A 21,238-nucleotide genomic window follows, 5' to 3' on the forward strand; every position below is an offset into this window, starting at 1 on the left:
GGCTGCCAGCCTGCTGGTGTCAGTGTACTGCCCTCTGAGGAAAAAAACGTTCAACGGTGGTCCTTCGTTGGTCTAATACATTGGATCATTGGACCACAGTTGAACGTTTTTTCCTAAGAGGGCAGTACACTGACACCAGCATGCTGGCAGCCAGCAGAAGCGTAAACGGGGCATAAGTGCGAATGGCAGTTTCTCTTTGTTTACTTTCTCTTTCGAGTATTACGGTACAATCAGCAATCTTTCCATCTAACACTTCACATAGGATAATAGCAAAAACCATCAACTTTCGATATGCACTGTAGAATTTGTTGGAAATTACTGGAATTTGCCGTAATAATAGAAAGAGAAGTAAACCAAGAGCAACTATCTTGTGCACTTGGGACCTTTTCTAATGTACATCGAGATTTTTTCACGCAAGCAAACATCAGAAAAAAACATTACTCAAAATTCTATTTCAGAGCTAATATGTGGTGTTTTCAGGTATGTAGTTTAATTTCTCTAAGCTATCATGTATTCCCGTATTGGTAAATACGAATCAAAACTTTGATCTTGGTTACCCGTATAAAAATAAACCATTGATTTTACAGCATAAACAATTGATTCACAATTAGATCTATGGGTTACAATACATTTTATTGTATCTTGACAAGATTTTCAACTATTCAATGTATTGTTTCTAGGATTCACGATTGAATTTATTGTGCACGTAGTGTTTCAAACAATATGCAAACTGCACATTTAATTGTTTCCCAAGAAAACATGCACGAGCATGTTTACAATTTGCAACTAGTCACTTTTATATAATAAATCTCGAAAACAAGCCGTATCCAATTGTGAACAAATGTTTTAAAACTCTATTTAGGCGATATGGACCGTCAGTGGTCTCATCCAATTTGTCAACAGACAAACAGAAAAATCTCTGTTTACAAACAGTACCGCTGAACTGTCAAAATGTGTTCATTCGATTGAGGTTAGCAGTGACGGTAAAAAACCTAATACATCGAGAATATAAGCAACGTTGCCAGGTATACCGATTTCTCGGTATTTATACATCTGAGCTAAATTTTCTTTTTCACATTATATGATATTCTAATGATTTTGCACTATTAGCATTTCCAATAATAGTTACAAGATGTGTTCAACATCATGTCAAATATATGAGATAATCTTATGAAACATACAACTCTTCTTAACGTTATTTTTACAGGATTTCCATATAACGAATGAAATTTCCAGTCTGAATCAAATATATTGGCGCGTCTTATAACCATTACTACATATTCGCACAACATACATTGAAACAATTTGTGAAGCGCATATTATATTCACTTCGAATTTATTTAAATAGGTTCATATATACCATATGACTAGTATATATATAGCAGATAATTGCCAACTACTACTTTTCTTTGAGGATTCAAGCTATACTAGTATTCCATTCGGTAAGAGAGCACCTCATGATATTTGCGAAAGAGAAGTGAGATCCCGAGACTGAAAATTAAAAAAAAATAATCTTACTAGACAGATAGAGTAATGAAATGTACCGGATATACAGGGTGATTTTTTAAGAGCTTGAGAACTTTTCTAAACAATAAAACGCATAAAATTTGCAAAATCTCATCGGTTCTTTATTTTAAACGTTAGATTGGTACATGACATTTACTTTTTGAAGATAATTTCATTCAAATGTTGACCGCGGCTGCGTCTTAGGTGGTCCATTCGGAAAGTCCAATTTTGGGCAACTTTTTCGAGCATTTCGGCCGGAATAGCCCGAATTTCTTCGGAAATGTTGTCTTCCAAAGCTGGAATAGTTACTGGCTTATTTCTGTAGACTTTAGACTTGACGTAGCCCCACAAAAAATAGTCTAAAGGCGTCAAATCGCATGATCTTGGTGGCCAACTTACCGGTCCATTTCTTGAGATGAATTGTTCTCCGAAGTTTTCCCTCAAAATGGCCATAGAATCGCGAGCTGTGTGGCATGTAGCGCCATCTTGTTGAAACCACATGTCAACCAAGTTCAGTTCTTCCATTTTTGGCAACAAAAAGTTTGTTAGCATCGAACGATAGCGATCGCCATTCACTGTAACGTTGCGTCCAACAGCATCTTTGAAAAAATACGGTCCAATGATTCCACCAGCGTACAAACCACACCAAACAGTGCATTTTTCGGGATGCATGGGCAGTTCTTGAACGGCTTCTGGTTGCTCTTCACTCCAAATGCGGCAATTTTGCTTATTTACGTAGCCATTCAACCAGAAATGAGCCTCATCGCTGAACAAAATTTGTCGATAAAAAAGCGGATTTTCTGCCAACTTTTCTAGGGCCCATTCACTTTCGGGCTTCATTCACATTCGTTAGTAAGTCTATTCATGATGAAATGTCAAAGCATACTGAGCAAATAATAATGCATGAAAATCATAACCTCAAAAAATCTGAGCAAATACTAATGCATGAAAATCCTAACCTCAAAAAAATCACCTTTTATATTTCATGGTCCGTTAACGCATATCCTTGAACGAAGTTGGATGAGCTGTCTTGTCAGCGATTTAAAATTACATTGAGATGCGGAACTTCCTGAAAAAAATGGTCTGGAGCAGGAGGACACAACTATTCACGACTTTCATCGGATTTCCATATAAATTATATGGGATATTTTTATAACTTTCATTATGATAACGTCCATTTAGATTTGACATACACATTAAATAAAGATTATAAGTTTCCATATAATTTCTATGAATTATATTCTGCATATGATTCATATGACAAATCTAATGAATATAAATAAGATTTTCATTTCAGGCAGATATTTGACCTCAATACCGCAATACAGATATGTACTCCCAAAATACCGATAATTCACTGATCGTACAGATAAATATCCATTTTCGTTTTTAGTTTGGATAGATATGAGAAAAATGTGCTTTGGTGATATTTTCCTGGTACTTATGTTACGGGATTCTGATACCGATATGGTGCAGATAGATTTTTGCGTCGTATACAGATTTTTGGAACACAACGCTGAATATACGTAACAGTTTTGGTTCTCTGGTTGCACAATGGCGTCGTGAAATAGAATAACATTTGGAAATAACGTATCTGTTTTTCTACAATTTGCGGTTTAAATTTTAATATTTAAATAAGTAAAGTAATTTTTTCTAACATTTCTTTACATTAATAAAATAATTATGATGATAAGTTACTATGGTTTAGTATAAGTATAATTTTTTTCTTTTCATCAATAGAAGGTTTAAAAGTAGTTCATCACATTTCAATGAACAATGCACGTGAAGCAATGTATTCTACTAAATCTTGAAGAACAATGCTACTAATTTTCAAACCAAGATGAAATCTATGGTTCTCCTATATTTATCCGAGTCGTTAGAAGATCATCCAATGATAACAAATGCTCCTACAAATGGCTACTAATTCCTTGTGTTTTCGTTGATACGACTAAATATGTTAGGTATACACCACATTTCAAAAAAAACACTTTATTTCTAACTCTATCAATTACTATTAATAGTTTTCTTTTCAGACCAAAGAGAAGACGTTGGACAGAGTGAATTAAAAGATAAAAAGATTACAAAATACGCATATTTGGAGAATTATGACGTGTGTTATTGATGAGTTTGTTGCTATGCAGCGCTGTTAGAAAAAATCGCAATATTTTCATTTCATTCAGGAGTTCTTGCCGTGAGTCACAATATGAAAATTATGCCTCTTTTAAATATATTGCTGGACGCATACCCAGTGACCGTAAATAACGTAATGAAGCACTGGTTTCTCTTGTAATCTTTTTGTTTCGTAATTCATTGCACCCGTATTGTTTAGACAAAGATAAACTCAAGATGCGATTTCTTATGTATTATTCGAATAGGACGCCACGATTAACTCGGTTCACTGTTAGTTTCAGTCTTTTGAAGCAAAACAACAAGCGTATGATCATTAGATGCGTCGTAACTATGACAATGATTATGTTTATTTTTGAAAAAAAATATCAAGTTAGAGTATCAACGATATTAAAAAATTTTGCTTCATATCCTGTGATTCTTACAATAAGAAAGTAAAAACTACTTATAACCATTACCTAGAATTTATTTAGTTTTTTATTTCCTCATCCCATGAAGCATACAAGTTAGTTGGGGCAAGAATTCATTATGTGCTGAATGTAAACATATGTTTCCTTCTTTCCTAACTTGTACTGTCTCCACGGCATTTTGTCGTAAAAAGTCGACGTTTATTAACTGAGGGTCAATAAAATTACATTATTACTGAAATAACTGGTTCACGATTACTGACCCAACATTTTTCAATCTTCTATCTTTTATCTTTGGATTAGATACACTAGCGCCGTTCTTAATTTAGTGGAACACATATGAAACAGGCTCATTTCTGTCAGGCTTTAGGGTGTGGGTTGACTACGCACCCATACAATTGACAATGTATGTTGAATGTCTTGCCGTGCGATGGCGTAGCTGAACTGAAGATTGATTTCGTTCCAAGCTGACAGGATTTGCTTCCAGATAATTTTTGTACCGAATACATACTTGTAAAAATGACCTGGCAACGCTATGCCCAACTCCTGGCAGCAGAGATGCCAGGTCTGCAGATTTGTCTGTAAATCTGCAGATTTGGGGTATAGTGCTGCAGACATTTTTTGTTGTGCAGACTTTTGCAGACTTTTGAAATTCTCGCAGATTTTTGCAGACTTTAGAGATTCTCGCAGACTTTCGTCTATATTTACAGACTTTTGAAATTTCCGCGACCTTTTTTTTTGCTCGGCAAGTCAGTTTTGCGTGTCATACTTTATAGAGAAATTGCTACCAGCAAGACATACTTGCTGACTGCAGATTTTTTTTCAGATTTACAGACCCTGTCTGCAGATATTTGAAATTTTTACCTGGCAACGATGTCAGGTAAAATTTTCCAGTTGTTTTGCACGTTAGAAATCCTCCAGTGTTAAGTTATAAGTATGACGAGAAAAAACAAACAAGAAGCCTAACGCAATTTTAAAAGTTTTCAAAATTGCAGAGTCTGCCTACATAAGAAATTGGCAAATTTACATGTAAATCTTCAACCTGGCACCTGCATTCTGACGCTCGTTTCCCTATACAGCGGCGATTCTGTCGCAATCTATGCTGCACTGAAAAGTAGTATATTAGGCTTTTTGGCAGCTCACAAATGAGATTGATTTGTTTTCATCAGGAAGAGCATGCATTAAACACGATGCAACAGGAAATATATAGAAGAATCCAACCATCTCTTCTGCGATCGTTGTGCTGCTCAAGTGGCGAGCTTTGAGCTAAGCGATGGTGATCAGATTTTTCGATGGTGATCAGTTTTTGCTTGATGATTAAAAAAAAGCTCGAGTTTTTATGTTTTCTCATGAATTATATACTATGCAACATATCATATACGCAAAAAGGCGGGTGGGTAATGTCAGAGACATAACTAAATGTCGTGAATACGAAAACAACTGACATGTTCCTTAACACTTCCGAATATCAATTAGTTGATTAATTGTATGAATTATGCAAGCATTCCCCTTTTCCACATTTTTCGCAAAAACAAAGAAGGCTTCACTTGATCTAGATTACTGTGAATTTCACACAGCGAAAAGTGCAAAAATCAAATCAAACAGTTCTAGATTTACACTAAACTAAGGATATTTCCCTTCGATTTGCGAGCAAGAAATCCTAATAGTTCTTTAGAAAACTTTTAGAGCCATTAGAACGGCTGATTTTGTGTAATGCTCTCCACCGTTGCTTTTTCATCCATGCAAATGACTGGCAGCTGTGACGTAATCGCTCTTGCCGAAAGCGAAACTAGCTTTGCAAGCGGCACAAAATACATCTGCTCGCAGTGGCGATAGAATCCAAACTGATCCAATTTTTGTTGAGTGGCTTGTTTTTACGTGATTTCGTTTGTAGCTTTTTCACTAATGGGCGGTCCTAACGGCTATAAAAATAGCCGCATACAGAATTTAAATGTCGATTATTTCTTTTCGGATTTACATAATTTATTGAAAGAAACTTTCAGGATGCTGTACGGGATTCATTCCTGCCTTTCAGAAGTACCAAATTGTGGAACTCACTACGATATTAAGCACTGTTCGGAACATTTTTCTCGAACGATTGGTTGTACAGCAGCAGATATTTTGTTCTCTTCCTCAGAACGCGTTCTGATTGGCTGGTATTGACATGGGTCGAATGAGACCGGTTTTTCAATAGTGTACTATTGAAATACTTCAATGCTTTTGCTATACACGTTTAAGTTAAAAAAAATTCGATTATATTGGTAGTTAGATTATATAAATCCTTCTACAGATCACTGAGCTATGAGCTTTAAAAATACGCGAAAGGCAAACGCGCCTTATGAATTATCCCTTTTGATACTCGTTTATACCAAACATTTCAGAAAAGTTTAATTTTGAATTATTTGAGATTATGTCACACAACTGATAATTTTATTATAAAATTGTGATCATATTTCCGATGGCGTGTAGCAAAAATTATGTTGATTCGTTAGATACAAAAAGAGATATTCACGATCAAAAACTTATCACTCTCTCAGAGGGTAAATTTTGAAAAGGCACCCCATAGTAAAGTAAGTCGTATTCACGACAAAAGAGTTTAAATATTTAATTGAAAAAATCGATCGTCAATTATTCAGTAACTTGCCATAGTATGTTTGATTGATATTTATGGAGAAATCGTAAGATAAAATATCAAATTCGTCCAATTCGAAGAAGTGATGTAGGGTACTGTTTTCATATCTTGTTACGATTCATATATCACTACTGGTGGCTGCTTTTCAGCACCGGACTACCAGTTCAGGGTCGTTTACCTTTAGGTGTCTTTTGGCGGAGTTTTCTTCACACCTGTGGTCATTGAGCGAGTCGTTTGCGGCGGAAAAAAGTTACACAAAAAAAAAACAAAATGGACGACACAGCTTGTATATAAAGAAAGACCGTACAATTTTTAACTTTTTTTAAACACTATATCGACGACTTCTTCCAATATTAATTTGCATTACTATGAAAAAACGTTTTTGATTTCGTATAAATTCACGGGATCAATATTATGCTTCGCATTATCGTACATAGGAACCCAATCAGTTCGACTACTGGGCCGTAGTTAAGGATTTATTTCCCGAGCAAAGCTAGAATTCCAAGTTTAACAAATTTACTTTCCCGCACATGGATGTTTCCTGCTCTCCTCCGTGGACAAGATGAGACCTACTACTTCTTTCATACCAAAGTGTATGATCTACAATATAAAAAATCGAGTTAAGGTCCGTAACAAAATGGTAATTCAAAGCTAATACCTACGAATGTGCCATTTTTGTTACATTTTTGTGATAATTCTGGGCCCCGGTGATAATATTGAATATTTTCTACCGCTTCTGATTCACAAAAATCTTAACTCCTTCTGATTCTCAAAAATTACGTGTTGTTTTTCTTCTGAGATTTTTTTAAATATATTCCAATGAAACAACATACGTAACCATGGATAACTGTTATTTTAAATAAACAGTTTTCGACAATTGTTGTCAGTTTCACTAAATTTTCAAGCAATTTCGTTTTGACATTACCAGTTACTAGGGGGTAGTTAAATTTGCGATACAGTTTTTATAGACGAGTGGCAGCAAATACAAATAATAATACCCCTAAGTCCCATATAAACGAATCGCCAATGTTTGGTTCACAGCATTAACAAGTAAGCCTAGCAAATATCTCCCTTTCGTTGCGATAGTGTGAAAGGAGATCGTTTCTGGCAACGCTTTATGCTAGTTGCTACGGTGCAAAACAAACTTGTTTGTTTATCGTTGCTGTATTAGACTGCAACAATCAGTCTAAATATCGCCGGCTAATAAACCGAGAAGCTTTCGAAATGGTGAGAAGTTGCTTAGTAGAGGGATGTGTTTTCCTAAGGATCAAAATATGTAAGTAATATGTTTACATATTTTTCACTATAAGGTAGCGCTTCGCCGTGGTCACGGGAGTTCGCTGCCTATCCCGGGGTTTCACGCACTTTACCCAAAATTGTGAAAAAACGGGGAAGAAAACGGAAATTCCAAGAACATACGATTCTAGATAATTAATTTTTCTATCGATTCGTATATAAATTGTGCCTGATAAACATTTTTATCGAAAGATTTCGTGCGAGTTATAAAAATAAATGAGTTTTTCCTTATTCTTTCGCACGCACACAATGTCAACGCATGCATTGGGGTGTGCAAAATGCCACATGCGGTAGACGCTAACAACATTTCTTTTGTTTTCGTTGTCCGTTCTCTCTGCGTAAACGTTGAATATAGATGAGTAGAAAATGTAAGTGTTACTACTTTGTAAAATAATTTCTATTCATGTTTCAGTAGAACCAGAAATCAGTAATGATTGTCATCGCTACTAGCTTTGACGCTTTGTTGAAAACGTAGCACATCCCTACATATGCGAGTTGTTTTTAGCGAGAAAAGGAAAAAAGAAAACCAAATTTTAACAAAACTCGCACGAAATCTCGCGGAAGAAAAGCTTTCTAACTGATATTTTTCGCCAAATGCATAGTAAAATCATTTACCTACAATCGTATGTTTTTGATTTTTCGTGAATCGGGTTAGTATTTTAGAAATTTGCAATTTAGGGTGATATTTCGGCGACAAAGCAAGAGGAAGCAGTGAGTTGTCTTGCTTCGACCTGACCACGGCGAAGCGCTACCATAATAAACAGTAACTATAGTGAACTTGTTCTTACCCTTCAGTGTTGCTAGTTTTATAGGAAATTCGTTAAAGTACATTGTCACTCTGACAGTGTATCATGACAATGTACCGCACGATGCAAGATGTGTCCTTGAAAATTTGTCGGAGTACTCCGTATTATAATTTGTATTTGGTGGCAGGTCGTGTCGTCGACTATATTGTATCTATTCACTATTGTTACTTGCGCATTTATTTATTGGAGAAATTCTTGTTTTCGACGCTCCGTTGCGGCCGTGATGCACGTTGGTCGACTTGATGGTTCTCTGGACGACGGGCGGGGTGGACCTCTCCTACGGGGCGATGGAACAGTGATGTGATGACCAGGGTGTCCAAATGATGCAGCAACTCGGCTTATTTGTAACGGAGGCCTGCGCTTCACAAACAACCCGGAGAGTACTGCGCTCTATCTATCGCGAGTGTCTAACACTGAATCGAGTGGAATATCAACGTTTTCGGTCGTTCCCGCCGAACCCTGCGATACGTGGGTTGAGGCGTCGAAACGGGCGTCTTTAGTTTCGCCAACACAGACCTTATATCGCACTCGCATCGTACTTGCTCTTCAAGCTTAAAACCGGCAACCACACTGATCCCGACTAACCGAACAGAAACAAGCGTTTGTGTGGATCTTCTGAACGGATTTTGATCCCTTTGGATCAAGTTCAAACTTTTCGAGCTGAAACGCGTTGTCACTTTTGGTGTGTGACTCGCTGATGCAACCTTCACTCTTCCGCGTCAGAATAATACAAGATTTCGCTCAAGCGTTTTACCGCGGTTTAATCGGCGTTTTACATCCCTATCCCACCGCCGCCTTCAAAGCATACCACCCCGCATTTTATGCTGCGATGATGACGATGATGACGACGATGACAGTGTGCTACAATGTATTATCGTTTTCTGGTTGGTGTCTTGATTAATATTTGTACCTACTACCCAAGTAACAATTTTAATATTAATAAATACTTGTAGCTGTCTTCAATGCTACATAATAAATCTTGCACTCCACGAAAGCCTACTAAAAACCTCTATAAGAGCATGTTCCTGCCAAGTGGACCATTCTTCATAAGGTTTATAAAGCAAAGTGAAGAATTAGCATAAACCTGCGTTAAAACTCCAAATTCAAGAAAATTTTGAAACCAGCTTTACGATCAACATTTAATTTAATCGGAAGGAATGAATTCCGCTATGACTAAATTGTCGTTTTGATAATATTTTTCATGGCTATGTGTGTGTGTCATGTCTGCTTTGAATGCAACCAATAAGAATATATTAGATTTTATTTACAAGTTTGAGGTTATTTCCGAAAGTAAAAACTTCATGCGCTTTTATTTTTATCGTGAATGTTTGGATAAAAACGAGGGGGACGACAGATCTGGTTTTTTCAAATAAAATACAAAAAGTCAATGGAAAGCGAAAAAAACTACATCTATCCAAACATCTAGATCGATCCGTTTGAAAGCGTTTCTAACCGTGTAAAAGAAAGTCAAAGAACATATGATCTCTTAAAAAGTTTCTGTTACTGGTCCTGACATTCACTGAGTGTCAACATTGATTCGTCAGCAGATTGGTAAAATTAAATTAGGGTTAAACAACATTGAAAAATTTTTTCTCTTAGTAGCTGGGAGCATGAAGATGGAATATATTTCAATTTATTGTAGCCCTTTGAAGGTTTACCCAAGGATATCTCTGTCTGTGATATTTAACTGGTTTTATATTTTGTTAGATGCTAAGACTTGCAATTTTTATGTTTAGAAACGTTTTTCATTAATACTGAAGCCAAAACTGAATAAAGCTGTGTTTAATATGGTATTGAAAATATTATAGAAAGGATAACAATTCATTTTTTTACTTTAATACAGATTAACAGCAAACTACATACTTGTTTACTTCACGATTTCCCTTCTAGCATATTTTGAAGGTTTGCAGACGTTAAAAAAAATCAGACAATGGAACGTCTCTACAAGAGAAACCACACAGTGTACGATGTAAATGAAATTCGGAATAATTTTTGGTTCGAGTTGAATATAGAAACTGTGGAAAATGAGGCAGATATTAAACGAGAATGGCCAACATTCCGACAGGATATGGCAGATAATCCGGAGCATACGCTCTCGGTGTGTGGGTTAGCTATGCACCAGAATATAACAAAACTGATTTTATAGGACGATAGTTCACAACTCCCGAACTGTCTGCATCTGGCATCTTCATGTGACATTTGTAACTTTCAGGTTTCATGGCCTATTACGATACATCATATCTCCATGATTATGTTGTTAACCAGCAAAAATCCAAGAAAAGACGATCGATCCATATTCAAACGCTATTATGTGTAGCAAAGAGAAGGAAAGTGTGCATAATCGTATGCAGCGTGAAAAAGCCTAATCGAAGCGAAGTGCAGTTTTTTAGTGTCGTCCCCCTCGGATAAAAATAGGAATTATAACTAATCGCCTTGAAATAAATGCAGTTTTTGCGAAAATCTCCATGATTTTTGAAAATTTGTTTTTTGTGATTCTTCGTCATTTTTGCATAAAACTATTTCGTGGCATTAAAACTTGTGTATACGTTCTGAAAATGAATCTTCAAAGCCCATCATTTTTATTCGTTTTTGCATTTCGAAGTATATTTGATGTCAATAAATGCTACAGTATAGGACATCATAATGGCGGCCATGAAAATGTCTTTAATGAGAATTACGCTTAACCCAAGAAGCAATAAATCAAATAACCCACAACAAATGTGAACGCTTGCCAATTTATACCAGCAAGAAATGGCCAGCATTAGTGTAAACATTGCCAGCATGCTGGCAACCAGCAATAGTGTTTTAATATTTTAATAAACGTGTAATGTGCAGTAACCCACTTGTACTCGGCGGGCAGATTTCCCCCCAGACGGTTGGCTATGTCTATCAGCCATTTTTGCCAGAATTCTGCCAGAATTCCGGCAAAAGTCTGGCAACAATGCAACAACCGTTTCCGGCAGAGAATTTCGCCTAGCGATTATTAACGGTTCTGTTTCTGCCAGATTCTTGCCATACAAGATTGGCAGAACCGTTTTGAATCGGTTCTACATATTTAGCGTCTTGGTTTCATTTTTTCATTAAAAAGTACATATGAAAGGCAATAAATTATTGCCCTTCATACATACTAATTATGAAAATGTTATTGCCAATAACAGTGCTTTCTCACTACCTAACATACACATACTTCAATCTCATTTAACTCGTCTCAAGATTCGTTTTTTGTATGTACATGCGGGATTGATAAACATCAAATGAAGTCGAATAAAAAAATAAGGAAGAGAGATATAAACAAGACACACACGGCGAGATAATGACACAATTTCACCTGAACAATTTTGACAGCAGCCGGAATGCAGCCAGTCTTCTGACGGTTGCCAGAATTCCTCACAAGCGGGAATGATGAGTTCTCCATTCAAATTTGAAATATCATTACTTAGTTATCGTTAAAAATGACATTAATCATTCTCGTGTAAGGGCCGCTAAAAAGACTCACATTATGAGTCAATCGTGCAAATTTTAATCATTGCACATCAGAGTTACCACATTCACAGATTTTTCTGTAAAACGACAGTTTTTGCCCTATTTTTCCACACAGATTCTGTGTCACAGAACACAGATTTTATCAAAATTCACAGATTTCTATAGTTTTTATGAAAAATTCAACAAAATGGCAGATTTTTAAAATGTTTTTTACAGATTTTCACAGATTATGATCGAAAATATACCACACAGATGGTACACAGATTTTGAAATGGCAACTCTGGTACACTTATGATATTGTTAGAAAAATGCAGAGATGCAAGGTCTGCAGATTTCTTATATAGTGTTGCAGACATTGTTTGTTGCAGACTTTTGAAAATCGAGTTTCTCGTAGACTTTTGTCAAAATTTACAAACCGCGACGTTTATTTTGCTCGCCAAGTGAGTTCAGCGTCTCATGCTTTATAGAGAAATTGCAGACATTTTTTTTGGATTCACTGACTGCAAACCTGGCTGAAAATATTGGAAATTTTTACGTGGCATCTCTGGAAAAATGGAGATATTCACCCCGATTCTGCAATCCGACGGATTTGTGATACGAACGAATCTACACTTTCGTTCGAGTTCGAATTTGAATATTATTTATATTATTCATTTCTTAGTAAACGAAACCGTCACACTTGTATAAACAAGTTAGAATGATTCCGAACGGAAGTCGTACGTACGCTAGTCGATCGAGTAATGTTCGAAAATTTAACAACTCGAACGAATGATATTCGAGTTCATACCCAACTCGAACGGAATGCAGAATGGAAATTGCACATTCGATCGGAATATTTCGAATCGATCGACGTACAGAATAGGGGTGATTATTCATTAGTGGCCCTTACACGTGACAATATTATTGTCATTTCGAAGTATTGTAAATGCCGTCAATCCAATTGTCTTGGTAACTTGAGTCCATGTTTTCAAAAAAAAAATCAAGCGTTTGGAGCTTTAAATATTGCAACTGAATATTGAGGTTTCTATGCCCGGTGAAAAATGAACGGTGGCCCTACTGAAAAATGGGTGGCCAACACGTTTCCTGATGAAAACAAAACAATACGTAAAAGCGATTCACACGCGGCATCAAGCGGCTATCACCTTAATGGAACGATTACGGAGCAACAAAATTAATTGTAAGCAATTCATATGAAAGGACACTACGTCAAGTTCACGGAACTTTTTATCGTCGGATACGTGAGCAATATTCGGCTAAATAAAATTAATAAACCAATCTGGACGTCGACCAAAGTTGATTGATCGTCTGAACTGTGTTTAATGCATTCGTTTCCTGATGAAAACAAACCAATCTCATTTGCATTTGTGGTAAGTGAGCTGTCAGAGAGCCTAATTGGAACATTAGCGGCCCTTACACGATCATAAAAAGTGTCATTACTAAAAAGTAATGACACTTAATGAACTTGTATGGTCTGCGAGTTCAGTAATGCCACGAGTAAAGCCCTGTCCACATTAGGCCGATCCGACCGATCCGAGCTCTCCGGCGTTTACTTTTTCTCTGCTTCGGCTATGGCTGAGCTGCACATGCAGCTGTGTGCAGGTGCAGCTCAGCCATAGCCGAAGCAGAGAAAAAGTAAATGCCGGAGAGCTCGGATCGGTCGGATCGGCCTAATGCGGATAGCCGTTAATGATGGAATTCCCATCATTACCAAAATTATTTCTTCTTATTATTTTTTGTGGAAGTGCTAAATATCGTCAGTTGTATTAGATGAGAAAATTTGACAACCATGAAGTAAACATTCTCTTCAGAACTATACGTGAAAAAAAATCTAGGAATGACAAAGTGTAGATTTAAATTATTAATGTTTCATTAACCTTAACGTTTCAATGGCAAATAAAATTTATTTTCAGCTAAACTAAGATAAAGAACATTGCTAATATTCTTTAATTGCTGAGGGAAAGTTATTCTGGTTACAAGCCCCGTGCTGGAGTAGTTACAAATACTCATAATTAATAATGAACGTGTAATGCAAATAAGTAATGATGTACAGTAATGTAGTAATGACGAGCGTTTGAGCAGAAGTGTCATTACTTAGTAATGACACTTTTAATGATCGTGTAAGGGCCGCTATTGAGTGAAAAGGTCATTGTACATATTTAACAGTTTCTCTATGGAGAGAAAGTATTGTCGGATTGATAAGCAGTTTTGATTTTATGACAATATTTTCGTCAATCCAATGAAGTTTCCATAACACGATCAAGAGTATTGTTAATACTCCTTGTATTGACAATAATATTGTCTCGTGTAAGGGCCGCTTTACACGTGACAATATTATTGTCAGTCCAAAGTATTGTCAATACCATCAATCCAATTGACTTGATACTTGAGTCCGAGTTTTTCGAAAAATTCAAGCGTTTTTGCGCTTTAAATATTGCAACTGAATATTCAAATATTAGGAGAAGAGGTCATTGCACATATTTAACAGTTTCTCTACACGCTCATTCAATGTTATTCTCAAGTGAGTAGGTTAGACTCACTTTTGCTTATTTAGTTCAAACGTCAAAAAGTGAGTAATATTGTTTTAGAAGAATCAGTAACTTCGACTCAGTTTTCAAATTGACAACCAGTTTTACTCACAGAGCTTTAAAAACATTGCGTGAAAATTTACGTTCACTGAACTTTTCCCTTTGTCGGAGGCGGAACGGAGGAAGGCAGACGGATCCTTTCCAATGGCCGATGAACAGGTAGCGGCTTCCTTCATTCGTTGGATAGAAATAAGTCAGTATTTGTTTAAAGCAAAGAATTCCTTATTCGAATCCCTTATTCAATTCGAATGATATTAAGTAATGTTTACTCACTCGAGCTAATTTTACCATTTGTAGCACTGAGTAAATGTTACTCAGAATTTGACATATTCCATGTTTACTCAAATGTAAATGTTACTCAGAATTTGACATATACCAGCTTTACTCACTATAGAGTAGTTCCACTTTTAACGAAAGTGAGTGAAATTGTACTCACTTTAGAGTAACATTGAACGAGCGTGTATGGAGAGAAAGTGTTGTCGGATTGATGAGCAGTTGTGATTTTTTGACAATATTTTCGTCAATCCAATGAAGTTTCCATAACACGATCAAATGTATTGTATTGACTTGACTTGTATTGACAATAATATTGTCTCGTGTAAAGCGGACACAAATATTTTTGAGAGTAAATGTGTAAATTAAGTAGTTATTAACAGAAGGAAGAGAGAGTAAGCAAATAGAAACTCTCATTGATTTATGTGACCTTATGAAATATTCACGTCGATATGTTGACATTTATTCAAGTTTTCTGAAAGACGATAGATTTTTTATTATGATAAGTACTTGCTTAGAATTTGATAAGTAATCTCTAAGTGTACCATATCCATCGATTCAATTAGGCTCTAATATAAGATAGTTATGGCATATCAAACGTTGCGGCAGGAATACTTCCAGATACCTGTGGTAACTAGAGCATATACAACAGCCTGTATAATCACAACACTATCTGTAGTAAGTATCTTGTTTATGGTTATTACTTCAATTTGTTACTAGCATATTGGTTGAATTACCCTAAGAAAATTATGACAAAGTTTTACATGAACTGTTTAGTGACGTGGCCTTTATTTTTTCTCCGGCAGCATTTGGAAATTGTTACACCATTTCAGCTTTACTTCAATCCAACGCTTATTCTTAAACACTACCAACTATGGCGACTTGTAACGACGTTTCTCTTTTTCGGAACTTTTGGTTTCAATTTCCTGTTCAACATGATATTCACGTACAGGTACGTTTTCGTCATAAAAAACAACAGTATTCGTCATTAAAAACAACATGAAACAAGTTTGACAAAAATAGTTAACAAAACACTTTGAAAATGTCGTATAGAGTGATTCTTATATGTGAATTTTATTATTTTAACTTTACGCTTCCAAATATCCAAGAGCGTATCGTAGCTTAAATTTTGATTTTATATCGTGACGTCACAAATGAACAATCATTCATTTTTGACAGTTCAGTGGTACTGTTTACAAACAAGCTTTAACAAAAATCGAAGTACACATTTTAGTTGCTAGTTGTAAAGTGTAAAGATGCTTGTTTAAGATGTGTTTCTCGATTTTGTTTAAGCTTGTTTGTAAACAGTACCGCTGAACTGTCAAGGATGAATACTTGTTCATTTGTGAAGTCATGATAAAAAATCTAATTAGGTTTTGCACGAACATGCCATAACCTCACAAAATGAACAGAATGAACTTTTTTTTGACAGTCGACGTGTACTTGTTTACAGTTTAAAAGTTCATCAGAGGTTCATCGTTCGAATGTAAAAATTGCAAGTCGCCTCACACTAAACAGATTCTTACATATATCGCTCCTTGATGCTGAAAACACATACCGGGCAATCTTTTTAGTTATTTTCACTGTGGAATAAGTTTTTAACAGGCACTTTTTCGTCATTTTTCGATTTTTAACTTTTAACAAAACAAGTACACGGCAACTGTCAAAGATGAACTTGATTCATCGGCAGTTCATTTGTGTCGTCATCGTGCAAAACCTAATTAGGTTTTTTATCGTGACGACACAAATGAACAAGTATTCATCCTTGACAGTTCAGCGGTACTGTTTACAAACAAGCTTAAACAAAAATCGAAGAGCACATCTAAAACAATCATCTTTACACTTTGCAACTAGTCACTTTTATGTAATAAATATTAAAAACGAACCGTATTCAATCGTGAACAAATGTTTTAAAACTTTATTTAGGCGATACGGACCGTAAATGGTCTGATCCAATTTGTCAATAAACAAACAAAAGAAATTTCTGTTTACAAACAGTACTAGGTTTTGCACGAACATAACATAACCTCACAAAAATGAACAAAATGAATCAATGCTGACAGCTATCAGTGGTTTGTTTATGTGTTCATTTCGTTCATTCTAATTTGAATACGTGTTAATAGATATATAAACAAACCACTGATAGCTGTCAAAAGGTGAACTTGTTTCATCGGCAGTTCATTGGTGGTTCATTCGAGTGGTCATCGTGCAAAACCTAACTGCTGGACTGTCAAAAAGTGTTCATCCGATTGAGGTTAGCAGTGACGGTAAAAAACCTAATTAGGTTTTGCACGAACATGCCATAACCTCACAAAATGAACAGAATGAACTTTTTTTTGACAGTCGACGTGTACTTGTTTACAGTTTAAAAGTTCATCAGAGGTTCATCGTTCGAATGTAAAAATTGCAAGTCGCCTCACACTAAACAGATTCTTACATATATCGCTCCTTGATGCTGAAAACACATACCGGGCAATCTTTTTAGTTATTTTCACTGTGGAATAAGTTTTTAACAGGCACTTTTTCGTCATTTTTCGATTTTTAACTTTTAACAAAACAAGTACACGGCAACTGTCAAAGATGAACTTGATTCATCGGCAATTCATTTGTGTCGTCATCGTGCAAAACCTAATTAGGTTTTGCACGATGACGACACAAATGAACTGCCGATGAATCAAGTTCATCTTTGACAGTTGCCGTGTACTTGTTTTGTTAAAAGTTAAAAATCGAAAAATGACGAAAAAGTGCCTGTTAAAAACTTATTCCACAGTGAAAATAACTAAAAAGATTGCCCGGTATGTGTTTTCAGCATCAAGGAGCGATATATGTAAGAATCTGTTTAGTGTGAGGCGACTTGCAATTTTTACATTCGAACGATGAACCTCTGATGAACTTTTAAACTGTAAACAAGTACACGTCGACTGTCAAAAAAAAGTTCATTCTGTTCATTTTGTGAGGTTATGGCATGTTCGTGCAAAACCTAATTAGGTTTTTCATCGTGACGACACAAATGAACAAGTATTCATCCTTGACAGTTCAGCGGTACTGTTTACAAACAAGCTTAAACAAAAATCGAAGAGCACATCTAAAACAATCATCTTTACACTTTGCAACCAGTCACTTTTATATAATAAATCTCAAAAACAAATCGTACTCAATCGTGAACAAATGTTTTGAAACTCTATTAGGTTTTGCACGAACATGACCTAACCTCACAAAATGAACAAAATGAATCAATTTTGACAGCTGTCAGTGGTTTGTATGTGTGTTCATTGCGTTAATTTGATAACGTGTTAATAGATATGTAAACAAACCACTGATAGCTGTCAAACGGTGAACTTGATTCTTCGACTGAGGTTAACAGTGACGGTAAAAACCTAATTAGGTTTTTTACCGTCACTGCTAACCTCAATCGGATAAACACTTTTTGACAGTCCAGAAGTACTGTTTGTAAACAGAAATTTCATTTGTTTGTCTGTTAACAATTTGGATGAAACTATTTACGGTCCATATCGCCTAAATAAAGTTTTAAAACATTTGTTCACGATTGGATACGGTTCGTTTTTAATATTTATTAAATAAAAGTGACTAGTGTAAAGATGATTGTTTTAGATGTGCTCTTCGATTTTTGTTTAAGCTTGTTTGTAAACAGTACCGCTGAACTGCTAAGGATGAATACTTGTTCATTTGTGTCGTCACGATAAAAAACCTTATTAGGTTTTGCACGAACATGCCATAACCTCACAAAATGAACAGAATAAACTTTTTTTTGACAGTCGACGTGTACTTGTTTACAGTTTAAAAGTTCATCAGAGGTTCATCGTTCGAATGTAAAAATAGCAAGTCGCCTCACACTAAACAGATTCATGCATATATCGCTCCTTGATGCTGGAAACACATACAGGGCAATCTTTTTAGTTCTTTTCACTGTGGAACACGTTTTTAACAGGCACTTTTTCGTAATTTTTCAATTTTTAACTTGCAGTCTCAAAACAAAACAAGTACACGGCAACTGTCAAAGATGAACTTGATTCATCGGCAGTTCATTTGTGTCGTCATCGTGCAAAATCTAATTAGATTTTTTATCCTGACTTCACAAATTAGGTTTTTTACCGTCACTGCTAACCTCAATCGGATGAACACGTTTTGACAGTTCAGCAGTACTGTTTGTAAACAGAAATTTCTTTTGTTTGTTTATTGAGAAATTGGATCAGACCATTTACAGTCGGTATCGCCTAAATAAAGTTTTAAAACATTTGTTCACGATTGAATACGGTTCGTTTTTGATATTTATTAAATAAAAGTGACTAGTTGCGAAGTGTAAAGATGATTGTTTTAGATGTGCTCTTCGATTTTTGTTTAGGCTTGTTTGTAAACAGTACCGCTGAACTGTCAAGGATGAATACTTGTTCATTTGTGTCGTCACGATAAAAAACCTAATAAACAAGTATTCATCCTTGACAGTTCAGCGGTACTGTTTACAAACAAGCTTAAACAAAATCGAGGAACACATCTTAAACAAGCATCTTTACACTTTACAACTAGCAACTTTTATTTAATAAATCTCTGAAAAGAACCGTATCGAATCGTTAACAAATGATTTGAAACTATACTTAGGCGATATGGACCGTGAACGTTATCATCCGTTTGTCAACAGACAAACAAATAAAAGTCTGTTTACAGACAGTACCGCTGAATTTTTTTTTATCGTGACGTCACGAATAAACAAGCATTCATCCTTGACAGTTCAGCGGTACTGTTTACAAACAAGCGCAAACAAAAATTGAACAACACATCCTAAACAATCATCTTTACACTTTGTAACTAGTTACTTTTATTTAAGAAATCTCAAAAACAAACCGTATCCAAACATGAACAAATGTTTTAAAACTCTATTAAGGCCATATGGACCGTAAATGGTCTCATCCAATTTATCAACCGACAAACAAAAAAAATTCTGTTTACAAACAGTACTGCTGAACTGTCAAAATGTGTTCATCTGATTGAGGTTAGCAGTGACGGTAAAAAACCTGATTCCGTCTTTTTGCCTTTCTCTATAGAAAGGTATTGGAATTGCTGGAAACCCCGACTTTCGAACGGAGCCTCGGAGACTCTTAGTGTTATATACCATTCGACTCAGTTCGACGAGATCGGAAAATGTCTGTGTGTGTGCACTTTTCGAATATATTAAAACGCGCTCGATTTTCTCAGAGATGGCTGAACCGATTTTAACAAACTTATGCTCGTTTGAAATCTACTGTTGGGCCATTGATTAAGTTAAAAGATGAAATAGCTGTGACTTTTGGTTCCGGAGATTGTTTCCGACCAAGCGGAAACCATTGAGTAATTGAATTATAAATTACCTGCTAACCCCAGTAATGGAAGCCAAACTTTCAGAATAAATTATTAGTTCTACTAGAATAAATAACGTTAAACTTATATCATGTGGCCATTAGAGCTTTACCAAAAATAAAATGAATTATATGCCTGATATCATCCAAACATCCTCCCCCCCCCCCCTTTTTACGCTCCTTTGTACAATTTAACTTAATCCACATCTTTCACACGGTGCACATCTCTACGTCATATGAAATCAATCTAAAATGATGGCCGAACCGTTTCGAGTTCCGGAAAAGGGAGAAAGAAAGATGCGAAAGGGAGAGTATGGCGGAAGCAAGACGATTAGGAGAGTAAGAGGAGAGATCATCTGGCAGTCGTGAAAGATAGACGTGCGTGGTAGAAAGACAAAAAAATACCGCGTGGGCAGAACCATTCCGTTCTTATTTTGGGAAGAAATCATCAGTGGAAACTGCACTTACGGAAGATCCGCACTTGTCCGGAAAGTGAAGATATCGGAGTTGACGAAGGTGTCCAGGTATCCCGCACGAAATCGAATCGGCGAGCTCCGTGCTGGTGGTCGCCGAGTTCACGCTATCGCCGCACCACACGCACCGGCAGGAAGGTAACCAAAGTTTTGGAGGTGAAGACTCACGTGAGGTCCGGCGGGTTTACCCCCGCTTGCTTGAGCTCCAAAATCCGATGTGTTGCCGCTCCGGTAGCGAGCACGAGGGACGTCGGTATTAATCAAGACGAAAAGGAAAGATTCTCGAAGGATGTTTGTAA

The 21,238-nt window shown here is 36.1% G+C and overlaps 1 protein-coding gene across 2 annotated transcripts in view; it reads left to right on the forward strand.

The window, feature by feature from the left end:
* The first annotated feature begins 15,409 nt into the window (after positions 1 to 15,409).
* The window catches only part of LOC131440624 (derlin-2), a 40,457-nt gene continuing 34,628 nt past the window's right edge, over positions 15,410 to 21,238 (forward strand). For both annotated transcript variants that reach the window (XM_058612067.1, XM_058612066.1), the window contains exons 1-2: positions 15,410 to 15,793; positions 15,922 to 16,067. In XM_058612067.1, coding sequence (XP_058468050.1) covers positions 15,701 to 15,793; positions 15,922 to 16,067 — 239 coding nt within the window. In that variant the 5' untranslated portion in view covers positions 15,410 to 15,700. The remainder of the gene's footprint in view (positions 15,794 to 15,921; positions 16,068 to 21,238) is intronic.

This window comes from Malaya genurostris, chromosome 1 (assembly GCF_030247185.1).
Source record: "Malaya genurostris strain Urasoe2022 chromosome 1, Malgen_1.1, whole genome shotgun sequence".
NCBI lineage: Eukaryota > Metazoa > Arthropoda > Insecta > Diptera > Culicidae > Malaya > Malaya genurostris.